The 20,159-nt window shown below is 40.8% G+C and overlaps 1 protein-coding gene across 1 annotated transcript in view; it reads left to right on the forward strand.

Moving 5' to 3' along the window:
* The window catches only part of CDK6 (cyclin dependent kinase 6), a 219,279-nt gene that overhangs the window by 93,956 nt on the left and 105,164 nt on the right, over positions 1 to 20,159 (forward strand). The window contains exon 3 of the mRNA XM_007461886.1: positions 11,325 to 11,492. Coding sequence (XP_007461948.1) covers positions 11,325 to 11,492 — 168 coding nt within the window. The remainder of the gene's footprint in view (positions 1 to 11,324; positions 11,493 to 20,159) is intronic.

Below are 20,159 nucleotides of genomic sequence, written 5' to 3' on the forward strand. Positions count from 1 at the left end.
TTCCCTAGACAGTTCCTATTGAATGGCCTATTTTAATGTTAACTTGCTGAATTCTTTGTAAGATAGTCCTTAGGTTCTTAACCAAGTTCTCGTGAGGTTCTTAACCAAGTTCTCGTGTTTTTTTTTGTTGTTGTTGTTTGTTTTTTGCCTTGGTGAATGCTCTTCAGTTCTATTTAGCCTAAAGATCCCCCCTTTTCTCTTGGCCTCCATGCTTTTCCTGACTAGATATGACCACCCAGAGTCTCTTCTTCCAGTAGATTGAAGCAGTTATTAGCCAGGAGCATATGGTCCTCCTTCCCCTGGAGATGCATTTGCTGCCTCTCTCCTAACAGGCTTCAGCTTAAAAATTCAGTCCTTGAAACAACACAAAATAAAAAATGTTGAAGCGCTGCCTCTTCTGAGCCCCCATAAACAGCTGTGCATGCAGCTCAACCCAAAACAGATAATATGCACAGATGTGTTTATGGGAAGGAGGCACGAATACGCTCAGTGTGTTGTTTTCGGCTTCTCACCACTGCAGGGATTGCTTTTCTTTTTCAAGGAAGAGGTACATTGTGGTAAGCAGTGTTTTACGACCTATAATAAAAACTCTTGTAAAGACCATTTTTTCGACCAAATGAAGCTGTGTTCTTTTCAGAGAACACTTTCCTTTGCTCCTCTCCCCCTCTCTGTATTGGAATGCACACAGTTCAGCATTAATGCGTAACATAAGGAAATAATATCACAAATTCTAGTTCTTATTTAAGCTGGGAAAGCAACCGAAGTTAATTATGTAAAAAAATTCATTAGTAATGTTTTTCCCTACTCAGTAGTAGCTTCTGAATATATATATTGATTAAGTAAAAGTTTATCTTGCATCTTTATAGTAAGTTGTTATTATCCCGTGAAAACACCCATAGGATAGTTTGAGGGAGCCTCAACAGTTGGAGGCTCCGTAGAAAAATCAGTGCCAGGATAGGTAAAAAGCAACTTAAAACCACCTTAGAAAGTTGGGTCATATGCAAAGAGAGACATACAGTGCACTCAGTGAATAATAACAGATGATTTCTAAGGACCCTCCTAGAAACCCTAAAATGCTAGCAAGCTTTAGACTTTCAGAATTAAGAACAGGCCTTTCCAATTTAGTTTGGGCCTCACTTCTCTCTGAAAAGTCATTGAACATTTATTGGTACCTGTTAATACAGTGGGCTGGGAGTCTAGTGTATTTGGAGGAAGAGTGATTAAAACAGACCCTAGTTCTCATCAGAAGATGGGGCCGTAAGGCAGTGAGTGAGTGAAGATGGAGGAAGTCCACAGGAATTCCAGGAGGCAAGGCCAGAGAGCTAGGTGGGCTTTGTCTGAGGGTGTTCAAGCATGAGAATGATCTGACAGGTTCAGGTTTGCAGATCACCTTTGCAGGTTTAAGATCAGCTTTGCCAGAGAGTAAATGATGGATTTGAGGAAGGAGATTGGTGGGGAAACAGAATAGTCCATGTAAGGAAGGATGAGAGTGAGATCCACTCTAGTGGGGGCCTCAGAGGTGTAGGAATTATATTTTTTAAAATGACAAAACTTTACTGAGGGACCTAGAAGAAGACTTGAATAAAAAAAGAACCATACCATGTTGTGTAAAGAAAGACTCACTATTGTAGAAGTATCAGTTTTCCCCCAATTAATCTATAATTTCTTAAAAAATCAGTGAAAATACTAAAAGAATTTGAGGGAAGATATGGGAAGTCAATAAAATGATCTTAAAATCAGTCCAGAATAGTAACATGTAAGAATATCCCGGAACATTTTACAGAGAATGGGAAGAGGAAACCAGCCCTACCTGATATGAAAATATATTCTAAATATTTTATTATTAAAAGAGAAAGTACTCTAAATTGAACCAAGTGAGTCAAAATCCAGAAACAAGCTCAAGTAATATAGAACATGATAAAAATGGCATTTAAAAAGTGGATAATTTAATACATGCTTAAAACCTTTGCCTAAGGTAGTATATTAAAAAAACAGAATAGCACACAACCATTAAAAATTGAGCAATAGGGACTTCCCTGGTGGTCCAGTGGTTAAGACTTCGCCTTCCAATGCACGGGCTGTGAGTTCGATCCCTGGTCGGGGAGCTAAGATCCCACATGCCTCTTGGCCAAAAACCAAAACATAAAACAGAAGCAGTATTGTGGCAAATTCAGTAAAGACTTCAGAAATGGCCCACATCAAAAAAATCGAGCAATAGACCTGTATTTATTGACATGCAGATGCGTTCAATATACATTATGATGTGGAAAAGACAATTACAAAATTGTATACACTAGCATTTCATTTATAAAACAGAAAATAACTATATGAGTATACATGTATAGAAAAATTATGAAAGGATACACGAATATGTTAACTGTGGTTACCTCTGGATGGAGGAATCGTGGGTGGTATTTCTTTCCTTTTCTTCCTTGTGTTTTGATTTTTTAAAATTTAACAGTGAAGATTCATTACATTTCTAATCAGAAACTTAGAAGATCTTTCCATTTTGGAGAACAGTGAAGAGGAGGGAGGGATCCATTGTGAAAGGCCACGGCAGGATTCAGTTAGGAGTGGAACATCCTATTGGTGTTGCGAGCCAGGTGGGTCACTGGTGATCTTCCAAGAGCTGCCGCATCTCCATTCACTGCAGCGATGCGGTGTGGATGGGGAATGAGAAAATGTGCACCGCCGAGTCAAGACCCCTGGCTAAGGAAAGAAGGGGGTTGCTTGTCAAGGGACAATAGAAAGGGAAGCCCCAGATTTACAGAAAAGGGGAATGGTTAATCGAGCGAGGAGAAGGACTTAAGGAAGCTGGAATGAAGGAGAGCTAGAGCATAGGAAGAAGATGAATACTGCATAGAAGGAAAGAAAGCTTTTCCACCAGGAGGTGAGGGAGAGGGGTAGATGCCAGTGCTTATAAGTGTACAGGTGAAGCACAGGGAGCTGATAGCCTTCCCTTGATCGTCGGCATTTCTCTCGGAAGTGGAGTGCACACTAGTGTGCTAAGAGAAGGAAGAGAGGTGATAAGGTAGGGGGACAGCAGTGAAAATTTAGCCTACAGGGACAGCGAGGGCTAACTAGGGACCTGTACGATTACCTGGTGGCACTAATGTAGTCAGGGTTGGGGGACTGACTTCATATTGAAAGTAGACATGTATGTGATCATTTTTCCCCCTTAACAGCTCTCTGCAGCACAGATATAACAGCTGAAAAAGAGAGCAGTTGGGCTAATTGAGGACAAAGCTTTGTATAGAGGGTAAGATAGAGTGACCGTGGAACCAGAGACTTGAGGGAATTGGCAGATTTAACGAATGACGCACGAAGTTGCTCTCCAAGTTTAATTAATTATGCTGTCTAATAAGTTTATGTAAATGTAAGTGGTATTTTGATATCCAAATAAATGTAATTAAAGTAACTTTTAAAATTTTTAATTAAAAAAAGATGAGAGTTAAGTAACAACACATTCCTGGTTTTAGCTGTGGGAGTAGATGGCACAAAATTGAATGGAGTTGAAGAAATCAGAGTTCTCTGAAGCTAAGGTGTTCTTGGGATGCTGAAGCCAGGCAGGAATATGGTGAGTGTGGGCTAGAGAGGATGAGCCACAGTCCCTGAGGAATATGAAGGATTGACAGCAAATGATAGCAATGAGAAAGGGGATTTTGTCAGCATTAATTGAAGGAGGTATAAATCTCAAAGACAAAAGGATAACCACTTGGATGGGATAATTGGCAACACAAGAATGTTGGTACAGACCCCATGGGGGGCATTTTGGTGGGGGGGGGGCTATAAATGAAAGGTTGTGACCTTACTTAACAGGTTTTACTTAATATAATTTTAGTTAAGTTACATTCATTAGAATAATTTTCAACTGCAAATTATACAACACGATGAAAAAATGGCTTGAAGTTAGAGCATTATTGTTGCCCTAACTACAAGGCTAGAGGTGGGCAGCCCCAAAGTTGATTCAGCTCTTCAGTGATGTCATCAAAGACCCAGACTCTTTCCATCTTTATGCTCTACCATCCTAGGAGTTTTATGTTTCGGTGATTGCTACAGTAGCAAGTTCATGCCCTGAAGCAGTAGCATTTGGTGTAAGATGCACAGGTGGAGAGTGAGGGCTGGGAGGTGAGGAGGATGTACAGCAGAGAGTTTTCTACAGTGGTCTTCTTATTTTAGGAGAAAAATGCTTTCCAAACCTTGCCCATATGCCTCATTAGCCAGGACTGGGTCCCATGCCCATCTCTAGATCAATTCCTAGCAAACGGGAGTGTGGTTGCCTTGGACCAGTCCTTCATGGCTGGCAACCGACAATGTCTGCTACAGTAGGCCAATTATAATATGCTCCACTCTGTGGAAAACCATCTTCTCTAATACATTACCTCGTTTGGAGAGGAGGGAAGTACGGAGTGAGAAGAAGATTCTCAAAAGAGGGAATTGAGGAGAATGGGGAAAGACATGAAGGTATTTTGTCCAGATACAGCCATTAAAAAACATACTGTTAAAAAAATTTATTATAAAGAGTATGTGTTAAAATGGGGAAATATCCACAGTATATTGTTAAATGATTTTAAAAGGATCACAAAACAACGTGTCTAGAACAAAAACCATTTGGGGCATTAACCAACAACCTAGTCACTTATACTTTGTATTTTCTTGTTTATGCAATGTTGATTTTTACACCTTGCTCTGAAGAAGTTATAATTAACATCGTTATTTGTAGTTTCAGTTCCCAATGACTTTCCACTGTGGGTTAATAATAGCCGTCATGATGAGGTAATGATTCCTTCTTTCAGACTGTCCATTTAGCCATTGCATTTTCCCTCATACACCAACAATATTTCCAGGCTTGGTGAAAATCAGTGGTGATTTTCTTATTTCTAGTTAGTTGAGACTGATCCTTTACTTAGCGTTATCATCACTTCCAGGAATGAACAATACATGGCTCCTTTTCATTCTCTCTTCAGAATACGTATTTTGTTAATAAAATTTATATAGGAAACCACTTTTATTATGCTTTCATCCAGTGGCATAGAAGCAGTAAAAGTAGAAAGCCAGCACTTGCAATGAGGGAGGGGCCTTGTCTTTGTTTCTGCTGAAGAGCCCCAAGGCCGTGTGTTGCCTTCCTCAGCTAGATCTCTCCTCCCCTCCCTTTGGAACAAAGCTGCCATGTGGCTTGTGGCTCATCTCCAGGTCCTCCCATTTATTACTTACTTTCAGTTTACCAATTACTACTTGCCAGGTAATCTGAAGCTTTAAGGAGCCTGCTTTAGCCCTCCTCTTGCTTTGTCGGAATTTGTTTTGCCCTTTGTGATTTGGGATGAAGCGTTCTCTGGGTGCTCCTATGGACCAGAGTGAGAAGTAGGGGGATCCTGTTTGTAATGCAGTCTTTGCTCCCCATTGTTAACATTGTGAATTGATCAGTGAAAGTGTGAAGAAGCCACTGTCAAGTTTTGAAGTAGAGTACGGTGTGGACATTACAATAAGCTTGATGTGGTAACTTCAGGCAGACTCTCCTTGAGCGCAAAAGTGGAAGGAGTGAGTGAAATCTCCAGTGCATGAATGAACCCACCTGATTGACTACCCAGGACTAGGCTTCGTTATTCACTACTTCATTGCTTATATAGTAATATTGTAGCACATTTCACAGGAGAACTGTGATTTTTAAAATTTCCTGGGACTAGATTCAGCAATTGTACTTCTGGGCATATACATCTGAAAGAATCTGAAAGCAGGGTCACAAAGAGAGATTTGTATTTATACACCTATGTGCATAGCGGATTCTTCACGATAGCCATAAAAAGCCCAAGTGTCCGTCAGCAGATGAAGGGACAAGCGAAATGTAGTATATCCACACAATGGAATATTAGTCAGCTTTAAAAAGGAAGGAAATTGTGACACGTGCTACATCATGGATGAACTTTGAGGACATTATGCTAAATTAAATAAGCCAGTCACAAAAAAGCGAATACATTACGATTCCACTCATATGAGGTATCTAGAGTGGCCAAATTCACAGAAACAGAAAATAGAAGGGTGGTTACCGGGTCTGGGAGGAAGGGAGAAGTGAAGAGCTGTTTAGTGGGTATAAGAGTTTCAGTTTTGCGGGCTTCCCTGGTGGTGCAGTGGTTGAGAGTCCGCCTGCCGATGCAGGGGACACGGGTTCGTTCCCCGTTCCGCGAAGATCCCACATGCCGCGGAGCTGCTGGGCCCGGGAGCCATGGCCGCTGAGCCTGCGCGTCCAGAGCCTGTGCTCCACAATGGGAGAGGCCACAACAGTGAGAGGCCCGCGTACCGAAAAAAAAAAAAAATTCTAGGAAGAGTTTCAGTTTTGCAAGATAGAAAAAGTTCTGAAGGTTGGTTGTACAATACAACAGTGTGAATATACTTACTACTGAACTATACACTTAAAAATGGTTAAGATGGGAAATTTTATGTGTATCTTACCACAGTTAAAATTTTCAAATATATGTTAGTAATCAGCAAAAAAGGAAAAACAAAGAGATCCCGGGACTGGCCCTCATTATTGTCAGTAGTCCTCTGCTTTATGACTTTATCATCACATGATCTGTTACTTCCCTTCCGGTAATTATAATCCCTACCTTAAGTCAACATGTTACCAGTTTAGTGTAAAAAAAATCCTTTGTGGTGTGGATCTGTTAGATTCCTTTAACATCCTTCATAAGAAGCAAACTGGGTGGGAGATCTTCATAAGAAACAAATCGTTATGAAGACACTTCTGTCAAAACTTGGATAACAAATTTGAAAAGACTGTGATTTACACATTGTAAGGAGAAAAAAATGATTATCCTTGTACAAGTTGTATATGTCTTATTTTTAATTTTTAAGTAGATAAGCTACTGATGTATACTTTTGTTGCTAAAACCTTGAGGATGTGAATACATCACTTAGATTTAGGTAGATGCATCCAAAAATACAGAATTGTCTATTGAGAGCTGTCAGTTTTGTGATTTACTGTATGGAATAAGTTGCTGTTTTCAATATCTATTTATCTTATTTATTTATTTTTGGCTGCATTGGGTCTTCACTCCTGTGCACAGGCTCTCTCCACCTGCCGCAAGCGGGGACTACTCCTCGCTGTGGTGTGCGGGCTTCTCACCGCAGCGGCCTCTCCAGCTGCGGAACACGGGCTCTAGGCTCACGGGCCTCAGCAGCTGTAGCACGCAGGCTCAGCAGTTGTGGCTCACGGGCTCTAGAGCGCAGGCTCAGTAGTCGTGGCACACGGGCCTAGCTGCTCCGCGGCATGTGGGATCTTCCCAGACCAGGGCTCAAACCCGTATGCCTGCATTGGCAGGCAGATTCTTAAGCACCGCACCACCAGGGAAGCCCTTCAGTATCTTTTGAAACTAATCATACCTTTTGTGTAGTTGGAAAAAAAGACCCAGTGATAAAACTTTTTCCCATTAGAAAAGCTTGAGGTAGATTTTCAGTTTGCTTGTTCGTTTTGTTTTCAAAGAAGTAAGAGGATTACTGCTCTAGAACACCTAAGAGAAACTAATTGTTGTTACAAGGCTTTGAAGACTTCTGGTGTTCAGACCGAAGTCCAGAGTCTTTTTAGGGGAGTTGCCAAGGATAAAACCCCATCTAAAGTCACTGGGAGCCAGACTTCATTCCATGCTGGTATCCTGTTAAAACATGCTCCCATGTCACATGTTTCAGAAAGATACAGATTGAGGGCCTCCAGTGACTGTTTATCATTAGTGTGACCAGACATTTTATACCAGAATTGTGCATTGTAACATTAAAAGGTTTTAAACCTATGTTTAACTTAATTGGCAGTATCCGTAGTTTCATTGCATTGCATCGCTAGGATTACTGTGAAATGTTTGAGTCTTGTGTAAGATGGATTAATTTAGTTTAAAATCTTAAGGAGCTAATTTAAAAGTATGTCTCATGATACTATAAATTGAGATAGAACAGATGATAAGCTTAAGTAGAGAATCCTTTGAAATGTCTTTGATCAAAGCACTGTTTGTGATTCTGAAGGAAAGGTGTTTTTTATTTTCTTGCCTTGTTTAGTGTTACAGTTGATTCATTCATATAATTCTCAGGAAATGGGACCAGAGTTCTCATTCTGTTTGTGACCAGAGTTCCTAACATAGGTGCATATATTTCCCTTTTCAGATTAGGTGTTCCCTTTTCAGATTAGATGTTCTGATGAAAGATTAGATGTTCCGATGAAAGATTGGGGTGGGTCCCCAAATCATACTTATTACAAGCCCATAATGCTCATCAACCTACCTCACAGTGGAATTACTGAAGGAAATGAGGTTTTTGGCAATTTTTTAAAAAATCGTTAACTCAAGTCTCACTAGTTCAAAACTCTAATTATAGCTGGATATTATAGGTTTAAAAGAAAACCCAGTTTGCTAACCAAAAAAATTTTTAAGTAGCCTAATAAAATCTAAAGAGTGGTCATTCTTATGTAGAACCAACTTTTTATACATCCATAGGTGTCATTTACATGGAATCAATGTTAGTGCCAGTACATGTGTTCTCACTGCCTAAACTGTGCTTTTTATATGATGTTAAAAAGTCATTTTTCATCTACACTAGCCTTTAAACAGAGGAGAACTAGACTCTTAGTATATGTACCAAAATAACACAACTAAAACCAAATAATAATGATTATGGCATAGGAAGGAAAACTATGCAGCCATTAAAAATCATATTGTATAAAAAAGTTATATTTTAGAAGAATTTTGTTGAAGTGGCAAAATATTCATAATGAATTGTTAAATGTTTTTGAAACAACTGTAAAATGTGTACAAAATAACAATTTTTATTTATAAATATATGTTATATTTATATATTAATATTATACTGTTGTGATTATATTGTTTATAATATTTATATATTATATAGAGATATATTTATACCTCCAAATACAGCAGTATCTGTTTAAAAGACGTGAAAGATAAGAGTTAACAGTAGAGTTTTCTCTCTTCTCTGAGTGGTGGGATTTTGCATGAATTTTGTTCCTCCTCTGGATTTTTAATAAAATATGCATTAAGTATGTACCAATTTTACAATTAAGAAAAATGTAGTGTTGCTGTATAAATACACAAATAAAAGCAATACATATGCATTTAAACTCAGTAGTTCAGGCTTTTCATAAATTAAGATGGGCCTTATTAGTATAATTAATTGGTTCAAATTTTTACATATTTATTCTACTAACTGGCTGCTTAAACTGTTTGAACAATGAAACATGAACCAAGCACATTTATTCTTTGTACTGTTTTAAATGGTTGGTGCTTAGTTTATAAGAAGCTAAAGATGACAAGCCAGCATGACATTAGTTTAGGTTAGTCATGCTGTTTAAAATCCACTGCTTACAAGTCATGTGCATGTGTTTCCAATAAAGACTTATTTGCTGCTGCAGTAGATTACTTTCGTTAACATTTTGTGCTTCATTTTCACACTCTTGTTTATTCATTCCAAGTTGTTTTACCCTCAGTGGTTCTTAAGTCTTGAAGGACTGTCTGTCCCTCAACAGTGCAGTCTTCTCCAGGGTTTTCATCTTTGGAAACTTAGAAGGTAACCCCAGCCAGTTCATCAGATCCATTTAGGTGGAGCTCCAAAAGGATTCCAGTACACCTGTGTCATTGCACACTTGCTTGGTGCTTTGTTCACTGACCTTGTGGCACTGGCCACATTTTCTTCTAGTTGTTTGTTACTCTGTCTCCCCCAGGAAACGGGACACTTCAACGATTATCATTTGCTGAATGCTAACCGTGTGCCAGAAGCTACCTCTTTACATGCGTTACTTCATTTAAATCTCGTATTATGAAAAGTAAGCGCTGTTTTCTCCTTTTTATAGGTGGAAAACTAAGGCTTTGGTTTTGAATAAGCCAGGATATAAAGATAGAACTCCCTGAAGGAAATACCAATACTGTAAACCAATAACCAAATACAGTCCAGCTGATGAACAAGTGTGTCCTCTCAGCCCCTGCCAGCTCTGAAGCCCCTGATGCTGCCTAATCATTTCTCTAACCTTTATATGAACAAAATCATTCCATCCTCCCTTTACACACCGTTCTCACAATATTTGGGGAGGGGGGTAGGTCAGTCTTATTAACCCCAGGTTTCAGGGGGCCATATCATGGTCACTATCTTAAATTCCTACTTTCGGACAGTTTCCGAGTTTTAAATTTTATATCTGATTTTATCAGCTCTAAAATTAGAAAAAGATGTGACGTTGGCTTATTTTCTGAATGCCACCCCTCCTCCACGCTAGCTGATACCGTCAGCAGTAAGTGCTGCCATTTATTGAATGCTGACTACTGTCAGTGCTTTACAAACAGTGATCCTATGAAGTAGGTTTTCCTACTTTTACAGACCTGAGTACTGAGGCTTGGCGAGGTCAAATGGTTTACCCGGTTTTCCATGCTCATTCAATCATTGATCTAATGAAGAAGTGCATTGGGGATTTGAGTCCAGTTTTCCTGGACTCTGGTTTGAATCAAGACTCTGTCTTTTGCTAGTAGTGTTACTTTGGGCTAATTATATACACTTACGGTGTATCAGTTTCTTGACCTTAAGATGGGTCAGTGATATTGTTTACCTCAGTGTTGTGGTGTGGATTAAGTGAGTGACTAAAGAGAAGGTGTTTAGAGCAATGCTTGACACATAGTGACTGCTAAGTAATAGGTGCTATAATAATAATAAGAACTACGATTAATGTTATCATTGTTTATTGGATTTTTTTTTTTTTTTTTGTGGTATGCGGGCCTCTCGCTGTTGTGGCCTCTCCCGTTGCGGAGCACAGGCTCCGGATGCGCAGGATCAGCGGCCATGGGTCACGGGCCCAGCTGCTCCACGGCATGTGGGATCTCCCCGGACCGGGGCACGAACCCGTGTCCCCTGCAACGGCAGGCGGACTCTCAACCACTGCGCCACCAGGGAAGCCCTTGTTTATTGGATTTTAATTGTTGGAATCATGTATTAAATCCTATAAAAGTATATGAAGCAAAAAGTGTCCCTCTCTCACCAGCTACTTCCTCTCCCCACCATTAACCATGGACACCAGTTTGGTGTGTATCCTCCCAGAATATTTCCTATGCCATCTGAAACTATTTTTAAATCATCCTTTCATTAATGAAATACAGGTCAAGAGTGAAATTTTTTGTAGTGATCTTGAAAATGGGAGAGTGGAGCAGTAGGGGGAAACAAATTCATTCATTCAGCAAATATTTATGCAATGCTTTCTGTATGCCAGGCACTTTTCTAAGTGCTGAGGATTTAGCATGTTGAATTTCTCTTTTGACCATTGATTGATTTCCTTTTTTGGTTTTATTTAGGATATGATGTTTCAGCTTCTCCGAGGTCTGGACTTTCTTCATTCTCACCGAGTGGTACATCGTGATCTAAAACCACAGAACATTCTGGTGACCAGCAGTGGACAAATAAAACTGGCTGACTTCGGCCTTGCCCGCATCTACAGTTTTCAGATGGCTCTTACCTCAGTGGTGAGTGAGAAAGTGCTGTTCTTTCATTAAACTTAGTTTTCTGCTTTTGAATGACAAACTGCCCCCATTCCAGGCCCCTGATGTTATTACTGCCCGTGGTCAGTTGGTGGACAGAATGTCTTTGCACTTTTTGTATAGCAGGCAGTAGGAGGAAAGTGTTATGCTTACAACTACAGACATATCCGGGCTGGGCTTGTTGTGGACAGAACCCATTGCAGAAATAGACGGTTGCTTCTTAGCCACTAGAAAGGAATCAGTTACAAGTTTCCAAATGGTTTTGCCATGTGGCTTTTTGCCATAACCACTGTGTTCAGAGCTGCATATATAGTGTCTAGGGAAACAGAGCTCAAGGTCAGCGAGGAGAGAGCACCAGGAATGTTGACCTGTCTGCAGCATCCTAGTTTGAGAAACAGCCAGGTACCTGCACAGGTGTGTGAAAGCACTCCTGTGAAGCTGTGGTGCGTGGACTGTTAAGAAATTAAATTTACAGTGAACTTGGATGATCCGTGAACAAGTAGCACCACCCTGCCGGGTGAAGCCTTCATCCAAGCCAAAATACGAAGAGTAAACTCAAAGGCTCTATTTTGGCAAAGAATGACAGTTATTCTGTTTTATTTCTCATTCAGACCCAAAACCATACTAGCTACTCGCTCTGGTTAGCTTCTATTTCTCCTTATAGTTCATTGTTTCTGAGATGAATTTTCATGAAATTCTGTACCCAAAATATACAAAGAGGAGCCTGGAAGCAGGCATTAACATCCCTTGTCTTTGAAGGACCTGTTTTCCATGCAGTGAATTCACGCATAGATTTTTTTTTTTAAGCCAAGTAATGTTCCTTTGCTGTGCTACTTATTTGGGGCAGGAGGTTGATATGGAGAATCCCTTTGATTCCGTGAAGTCTACAAACATTGCCCTCAAAGCATTATATTAAGCCTTAAGTAAAAGAATCTTCTTGGGTCAGTATGCCATTTTCTACATATAGTCCATCTTTAGCCTCAAAGTGGTTCTCAGTTAAGGGCAGCACTGCCCTGGGGGGAGGGGGAAACATTGTTGAGAAATGTGTGACGGCATCTTTGGTCATCATAACAACTTGGGGGATGGTGGTGGCCACAAGGAGGCTAATATTCTGCGCAACAAAGAATTGTTTCCCCAAATTCCAGTAATGCCTCAGCTGAGAAGTAGAAATTCAGGAGGGGAGTTGGAAATTCTCTAAGAGAGATAACTTGCCTTAGAAAAACATTCAATTTGCAAAAGTGTTCTGCTTCCTCGCCCTGGAAATACAGATACTAGAACCTGGATGTGTAAGATCACATACTTTTCCAACATTATACACTTTACCTAGGGCATCAGAATTTTTACAGAGGATTCCTTAGAATGTGTCACTATTGTTGAAAGATAAATCATTTTTGTTTCCTCTTTGCCCAACATACACCGTCACTTTTGAGAAGACAGGACACAAGACGGTGTTTAAAGGATAAGTCTCCGATTTGGGCTGGGTCAAGTGAGCCCTTGTGTTCTTATATAATCACACCAGAAAGGGCTGAGTCTGTGTGTTTCCCCAGTGGGAAGGGTGAGGTAGGCTGCAGCTTCCCTAGGAAGTAGTTTCGTATGTTGTTTCAGGGCCCTGGGGAGAAGCTTGAATAGGCTTTGCGATCCGGACAGTCATCAGGGGAGCAGATGGAAGGAACCAGTCTCCTTTGGTACATTAATTGAGGGAAGGATGAGCTGTAACTGAGACACTGTATTTTGATCCCCCCCCAATTGGGTACTGAAAACCATAAATAAAAACAGGAAACCCAGTTGGGTTTGTTTGTTTTTTTTTTTCTTATTAAATTTGAGGAATGATAGCCCAGCTTGTGCGTAACACCAATTAACATTCCATTCTTGCTGAAAGTTGATATGTTCAGACAGGAAAATGGAGACAAATGATTTCATACAGAAAAGGGGAAAGGCAGTCGTAAATACCTGATTTTTCAGTATGTAATTTGTATTGCATACTCTGTATTTCTTATGTGGCATAAAGTAAAAAATATTAGCAACTGGGAAAGACACTGGAACAAATTCAGACTTTATTTGAAAGAGTCATAGTTGGAACTTAATGTCAATAATAAAGAATATGATTCCTGTAGGGTACCGCATTAAAATTTTTTCCCACTGTTTATTTTTCTTTTTAAGGAAAAATCCATTTCTATACTGATACATTGGTTTATGTACACACAGTGACACATAAAGGCCTGGGATCAGTTTTTTCAGACTGAACTGGTATTTATTTTTTGTATTTCTTGAAGAGAAAAAGACTACACTCCACTTCCTGGAAATACACATTTTTTAGTGGGTTATGTCATACAGGAACTGGGAATCAACTTGATTTGTGGGATGTTAAAGAAATTTACAAGTTAACTGATTCGAAACTGACATTTTGCTGCCAGGAGAAATGCTTATAATATAATACTTACCTTCCAAAGCCTGACTCAAATGTCCCATTCTGGTACCCCCTGCAGAAATTAATGCCCCCCCCACCCCCCGCCGTCCTCCCTTATTGTTTCCAGAGTAACATCTTATTAATGTCTTTCATAATACTGCTTTCTATCTTGTTTGTTATTATGTAGGGGTTTTATTTATCAGGCTGTAAGCTCCTTGAAAGAGTTGGCCTTTGGGGTAGAAATTAATTTAGAACAGTCATCGTAAGTCCGGGCTTTAGTTGTGGCTGTAGTTGGTATAACATAGGGCCAAACGACCCTGCTTGTCTTCATCTGATAAGGGAGGGCTAAGTGCCCTTAACTGGGTGCCTCCTGCATGACCTTCAGGTGTCCTTAGGGAGTATTGGGTTCTTGCTGCTCAGTATACAGTCAGAGTGCACATGTACCCGTGGAGAGGAAGGGTCGTTTATACCTATTTCTCTCAAGGGTGTAGAATCAAGATGTGGATGGCTACAGTGAATGCCTTAGACCCAGGCAGGATGGGCCCCTGGCCTGGGTTTCATGCTTTAGAGGAGCCTGCGTTGGCCCTGCTCCTGCCTTGCCTCCCTTGATGGGGCGCAGAATCCAGGGTGCCTGAGACCCAGCCGCACTCAGGGCATTGGAATTCCCTGACTGAATGGGAACTGCACGGGCTCTTCTCAGTCCTTCCTCCTAATGGCAGATTGGGCCACCTGTGTCCTCACCCCACGCATAAGGGGCAGCAGTTTTCAGACATCGGACAGAATGGGGACACACAGACTGGGGTGGCCATAAACACTGCGTGAGGCCCCTTGTCCTGCAGGGAGGAGCTGGGGATGTGAAGAGAAGTGGGGCCTGTTACTCAGTGCCTGGCATGGGTTCTACTCATCAGAAGAGTTTCTGTGAAACCCTGAAAATCAACTTCTGTGACCTGTATTGAAATAACTACATTTGTGGAAAACCAGAGAACAGGTTAGAGGGAGCTTCTTTCCATTGCACGTAAATGACATGTACAAACATGACCGATGTGATTATATATAATCTTTATGGCAGATGCATTTCAAGAATACAGGCATACCTCGTTATATTGCACTCCATTTTATTGCATTTAGCAGACACTGCATTTTTTACAAATTGACATTTTGTGGCAACCCTGCATCGTGGCGCCATTTTCCAACAACACTTGCTCATTTAATGTCTCTGTGTCACATTTTGGTAATTCTAGCAGTATTTCAAACTTTTTCAGTATTATATTTATCGTGGTGATCTGTGATTAGAGATCTTTGATGTTACTATTTCAAAAAGATTATGTGCTGCTGAATTTTTTAGCAATAAAGTATTATTTAAGTAAGGCATGTACATTTTTTAAGACATAATGCTGTTGCATACTTAATAGACTATAGTATAGTGTAAACACAACTTTTATAGGCACTGGAAACCAAGAAATTCATAGGACTCGCTTTATCGCCATATTCGCTTTATTGTGTGGTCTGGTACCCAACCCATGATATCTCTGAGGTCTGCCTCTGTATGCTTATTCAATAGAATGACTATACAACTAACTAAAATTGTATTGATAGTCATTCTCAAGTCAACATTTCTAAGAACTTCCCGTGTTGGATGCAGTGTGTAGTGCAACTCATTTTTGTCTGTCAGTATGAAAGGGAAGTAGAGACCAACCTCTGAGCGGGCAGGTTGGGTCATACCCAATCGCACACCCGCGTCTTGACAGGGCGAGCCCTAGAAGCAGGGCCTGGCCCATCACCAGCGGCCCGACGATGACTCTGATCATCATGAAGCCCTATGAACAGCAGCTCAGGGAGAGAGCAGGTCTTGACTTCTCTGTTTATGATGAAAAATCCCTATATATATATATTTTTTTTTCCTGAACTGACCCATACAGCATGTAGGGTGATACTGTTGCCATTGGATTTGGTGGTTTGGGAACTCCTTATCAACCATCTCATTTTGAAAGTGGGGAAACTGAGACTCAGACGAGCAGTTTATAACCAGGTTAAGTCTGAGTTCGCCAAATAGATTATAAATGGCTTGGAGAGCACTGATGTTTATATTCTGGATCTCTCCCATCATCCCCTCTCCCTTCCTCTTCTCCCCACGGTGGGATCCAATACTTCAGAGGGTATCAAACTAGGTTCTGTAGACCTCTTGGGTTCTACAGAGGGTATGCAGAGATTCCACAAATATTCAACAATCCATTTTTTGAAACATGTTTTAAGTCTTGTTAAAATTGTAATTAAAAAACAACTAGCTCATGTCATATTTTGACACAGTGGGGAACACTGAGGCATGAACTTGTACCTCCTGGTTAACTTGTTATTTATGTAGACCTCAGAATAAAACTTCTTTTGCCACAGTTGTGAATACTGGAACCTCTTGTAAATGTATCATTGCTTAGGAAAAATCAGGTGTTCTCTTGATTCACTCCTGTGTGTATCTGCTCCCTTAAAATCATCCAAGTGCCTGTTCACGACAGCGCACGCATCGTGCTATGCTCACTGTATGACATGAGACCACTTTGGGGGCCGTTCAGAGCAGTGCTGGGGTTTTTATATCCAGATGTAATTGCCAACACCCGTGCAGTTAGAACCAGTCACTCCCCAGGACAGCCACCGTGAAGCCACCTGTGGATAGAGAGGAGGCTATACCTTAAAATGAGGTCATTCCTTTTGGGGCCTCAGTAACTTCACATGCTGGGATGAAGTCCAGGATTGGCCTGCCGTAAACCAATTTGTGTTCTGCAGTGAACAGTATTACAGTGACTTTTCAGTGTTTTTTTGGAGGGCCTTTATACAATCATTAGACAAAGGAGAGAATTAGCATTTTTCCTCCAAATGCCTGTGCCTAACACACAGTTTGGAGAAAAAATCCACTTTGTACCATAATGAAAGAGAGAGAATATTCTCCTGTCTTTTCAGTGACTTAGTAAAATTCTCACTGAGTGAATTACATTCTCCGTCGCCAAAGTTCTTTTTTTCCATATTATCTTTCCTATTAAAAAACATATGTCTTCATATGAAAACATTTTCCACTCTGTAGAAATAATCAAAAGATAACAAGTAAATAGCGAGCATGGGAAGACTTTTGACAGCTCTACAAATTATAAAAGTTCACTCAGGGGTTTTTTTATATGGAACTGATAAGATTCCCCAGATTGTCTTATTTAACATCACTCATTTATTTAGTACCACAAGAATCACAAAAAAACAAATTGCTTACATCCTCTCCTTATGCCTCTGGCAATAGATGGTTTCCTCTTCTAATGCCAGCATTGGTAGCGTTTAGTAAACATTAAAGAAACCTTGTGGATTCAGAAACTTTTTGATAATCATGGGGTAGAAAATTAATGAAATGGAGTTGTGGCAGTCAGTCAACAAATATTGATCACTTTCCATGAGCCAAGCACTGTCAATGAACCTGAGGGACCATGGTGAATAGAAGCAGACAAGGTCTCTGCTCTCATGGAGCTCATAATCACAATGGGGAAACAGATCTTAATCAAACAGTCACACAAAGAAATGTATAGTTAGAAACAGAGACAAGTGCAATAAAGGATAGGGACAGAGTTCTATGAGGCCCTGTGACTCCGAAGCCCTCGTGGGCTGGGGGTCAGGGAAGCCCTCCCTGCTCACCCACACCGGGATGTGAGATGCTCAGAGAGGTCACCAGCCCCCTACGCTCAGAACCTGCCTGGATGTGGGCCCCGCGGATGTGCACGTCATGCAGTCTGTGCTTATTTTCTCTGTTTCTGTTTGGAATAGTTCATTTTACAGCACCCAGTTGGCACCACCAAGTTGACAAAGTGAAGCAGGACCAGAGATCAGAGAACAATGTCATCTTTTACAGGAGAAAATAAATTGTTTATGCTTGTTTCCTCTTCGTGCGTGTTGTATTTACTATGGGGACCTGGCAAGGTTTGTGCCCCGGCTTGGGCAGCCGAGTTGCTCCCACAGAAGCCTGCAAAGGCTGCCAGTGAGTACTGAGTAAATCAAACCAAGAGCATGAACCGAGTATAATGGAAAAAACCCAAAGCCCTGTCGCCTCAGCACCTCAGTGAAAGTGCAGGTCACACCTCAGAAGCCGAAAAGGCTCCTGTAACTCCCTTCCCACTCGACCTCTCCTTGCCGTGACACAACCAGGTCTGTTTTGTGAAAACTTCCAGTTGCCAGTACATATTTCATAGTTAACAATGGAGTGTTTGTGCCGGTTTCGTTTTCACTTTCACCAGTGAGGGAAGTAGAGCACAATGGGGCAGTGCACAGGGCTGGGAACAGGACACGTTTTCTTTAGGATTCCCAGGACTGGGTACGTGGAAAATGCCAGAGCCAAGACAAACATGAAAACCCATCCAGAGTCTCCGTTACGCATTCTCAGTGGCAGTAAAACACATTTTGAGTTGCCATCTGATAGGTTGGCTCTGCCTCTGCAGTAAAGGCAAATGCTGTTGACCATTGTGAGCATTGCTTCCATGTAGAAAGAGAATGTATTCCATGCAGTACAGGATGCTGCTGTAGGTGTGCACGTGTGTGTGTGTGCGCGCGCGCACGTGGGGGTGGGTATTTAATGGCTCCAGGTATACTTGTGAAGTTCATCAAACAACTGCTTTTCTTGTTTATAAAAGATAGTCATTCATTTGACTCACCTAATTCTAGCTCCTTCCTAAGTTGTCACTGTTGAGAATCAGTTCTGGACAAAAACAGTTTAACTGTATCGTTACTGCCTGGAGGACGTTTTACTCAGAGAAAGGACAGGATGTTCTTTTCTTCCTCCATACATCTGTTCAGCCAGCTAATGTCCTATCAAGGTATGGTATAGACAGGGTCTGGTTGTCACCTGGTTGTTTACATTCCATCCTACAGACACCCTGTGTGATGCCATTCAAATTTCAGAAGCTTGAGGCCAAGTTTGAGTGTAAAGACCAACTGTTGGCTTAAGGTTGACGAGACCAAATGCTTTAAAGAAGTTTTGCAGCCGAAGGGTTTCTCAGCGATGCAGAAGATGGAAAAAATTTTGTTGCCTCTTCCACTTAACATTCTTATGGGAATATGCCTTCTGTGCTTGGTCAGGGACTAGTCTGTCAAACAGTTTAATGAGATAATTCCGTCTCCCCTAAATTTCCTTAACTCATGTCCCGTTAGGTCCATTCAATGGAGCATGAGACACAGTCCTTGGAATTGAATATAAAACAGTGTCTCTATAACTTGGATTTTTACATCCTCTTTAATTCTTGGGATGTGTGCACTTCTTGTGTTTTACAGGTGTCACTGCTTACTTCCTTGTATGGAAGGGAAAGGTGGCAGTATCTTCATTTTGCTTGGGCTTTGCTAGTCTCCTAGTGCAAGTTCCTGAGTTGAGATGTGTCATTGAAATTCTGTTACATTGGCCATAGCCATTTTTATTTGCACAACTCCAGTGTTGTACTACTTTTGTGTTTCTCACAGTGCCTTTCTGGCACATGGTAGGCACTTGATAAATACATGGTGAATGAATGAAACGAATCCTCATGATTCTCCAGTGCCTAAAGAATGAATTCCAACTCTGGAGCATGGCATGCAGAGGGGGTTTTGCAGTGTAGCCCCAACCTGCCCCTCTGTACTCTCACTCCCACCCAGAAATCACCCCCATACACATAAAGGCATATTCCTTATCATCTAACACCATCAGATTTCTCACTACTCTTTAAGTTCTTTCACAACTCCCTACTTTCACAAATGAATGAATTTCCAACTCTGCTTTTTCCATGTTGCTGCTGGGGGTCATTGCATCATCATTGATAAGCATCTAAAGATTTGTTTGTTTGTTTGTTTTAGATTCAGCTTTCACCTAAATCTTCCCAGTTGCCCACAGCATCACTCCCTGATAGTAACTGGAGCTCTGAGGGAGTAACAGTTACACTTTGAATATCTGTCTGGGCAGCCAGTCCTAACCTTCGGATAATTATTGTTCTTCATCCCTACTTATTCGAGATGACAAGCCTTCCTACACCTCCCCAACTTGTGCACTTACATTTTCTATGTGGTGTGTTTAAATTAAAAATTAAGACCTTTGGGGATCTTTGAAGGAACTGTAGTGTCACAGGAAAAGGTTGAAAATGTCTGCATTATTGTTTCTTTTAGTCATTTTATTTAGTCCACTTGGGTTCTTGAGAAGATTAAGTACATGTTTTTCTTTTTTTTTTTTTTTTTTTTTTTTTTTTGGTGCCGGGCCCCTC

Source organism: Lipotes vexillifer, unplaced genomic scaffold (genome assembly GCF_000442215.2).
Source record: "Lipotes vexillifer unplaced genomic scaffold, Lipotes_vexillifer_v1.1 scaffold663, whole genome shotgun sequence".
Classification (NCBI taxonomy): Eukaryota; Metazoa; Chordata; class Mammalia; order Artiodactyla; family Lipotidae; genus Lipotes; species Lipotes vexillifer.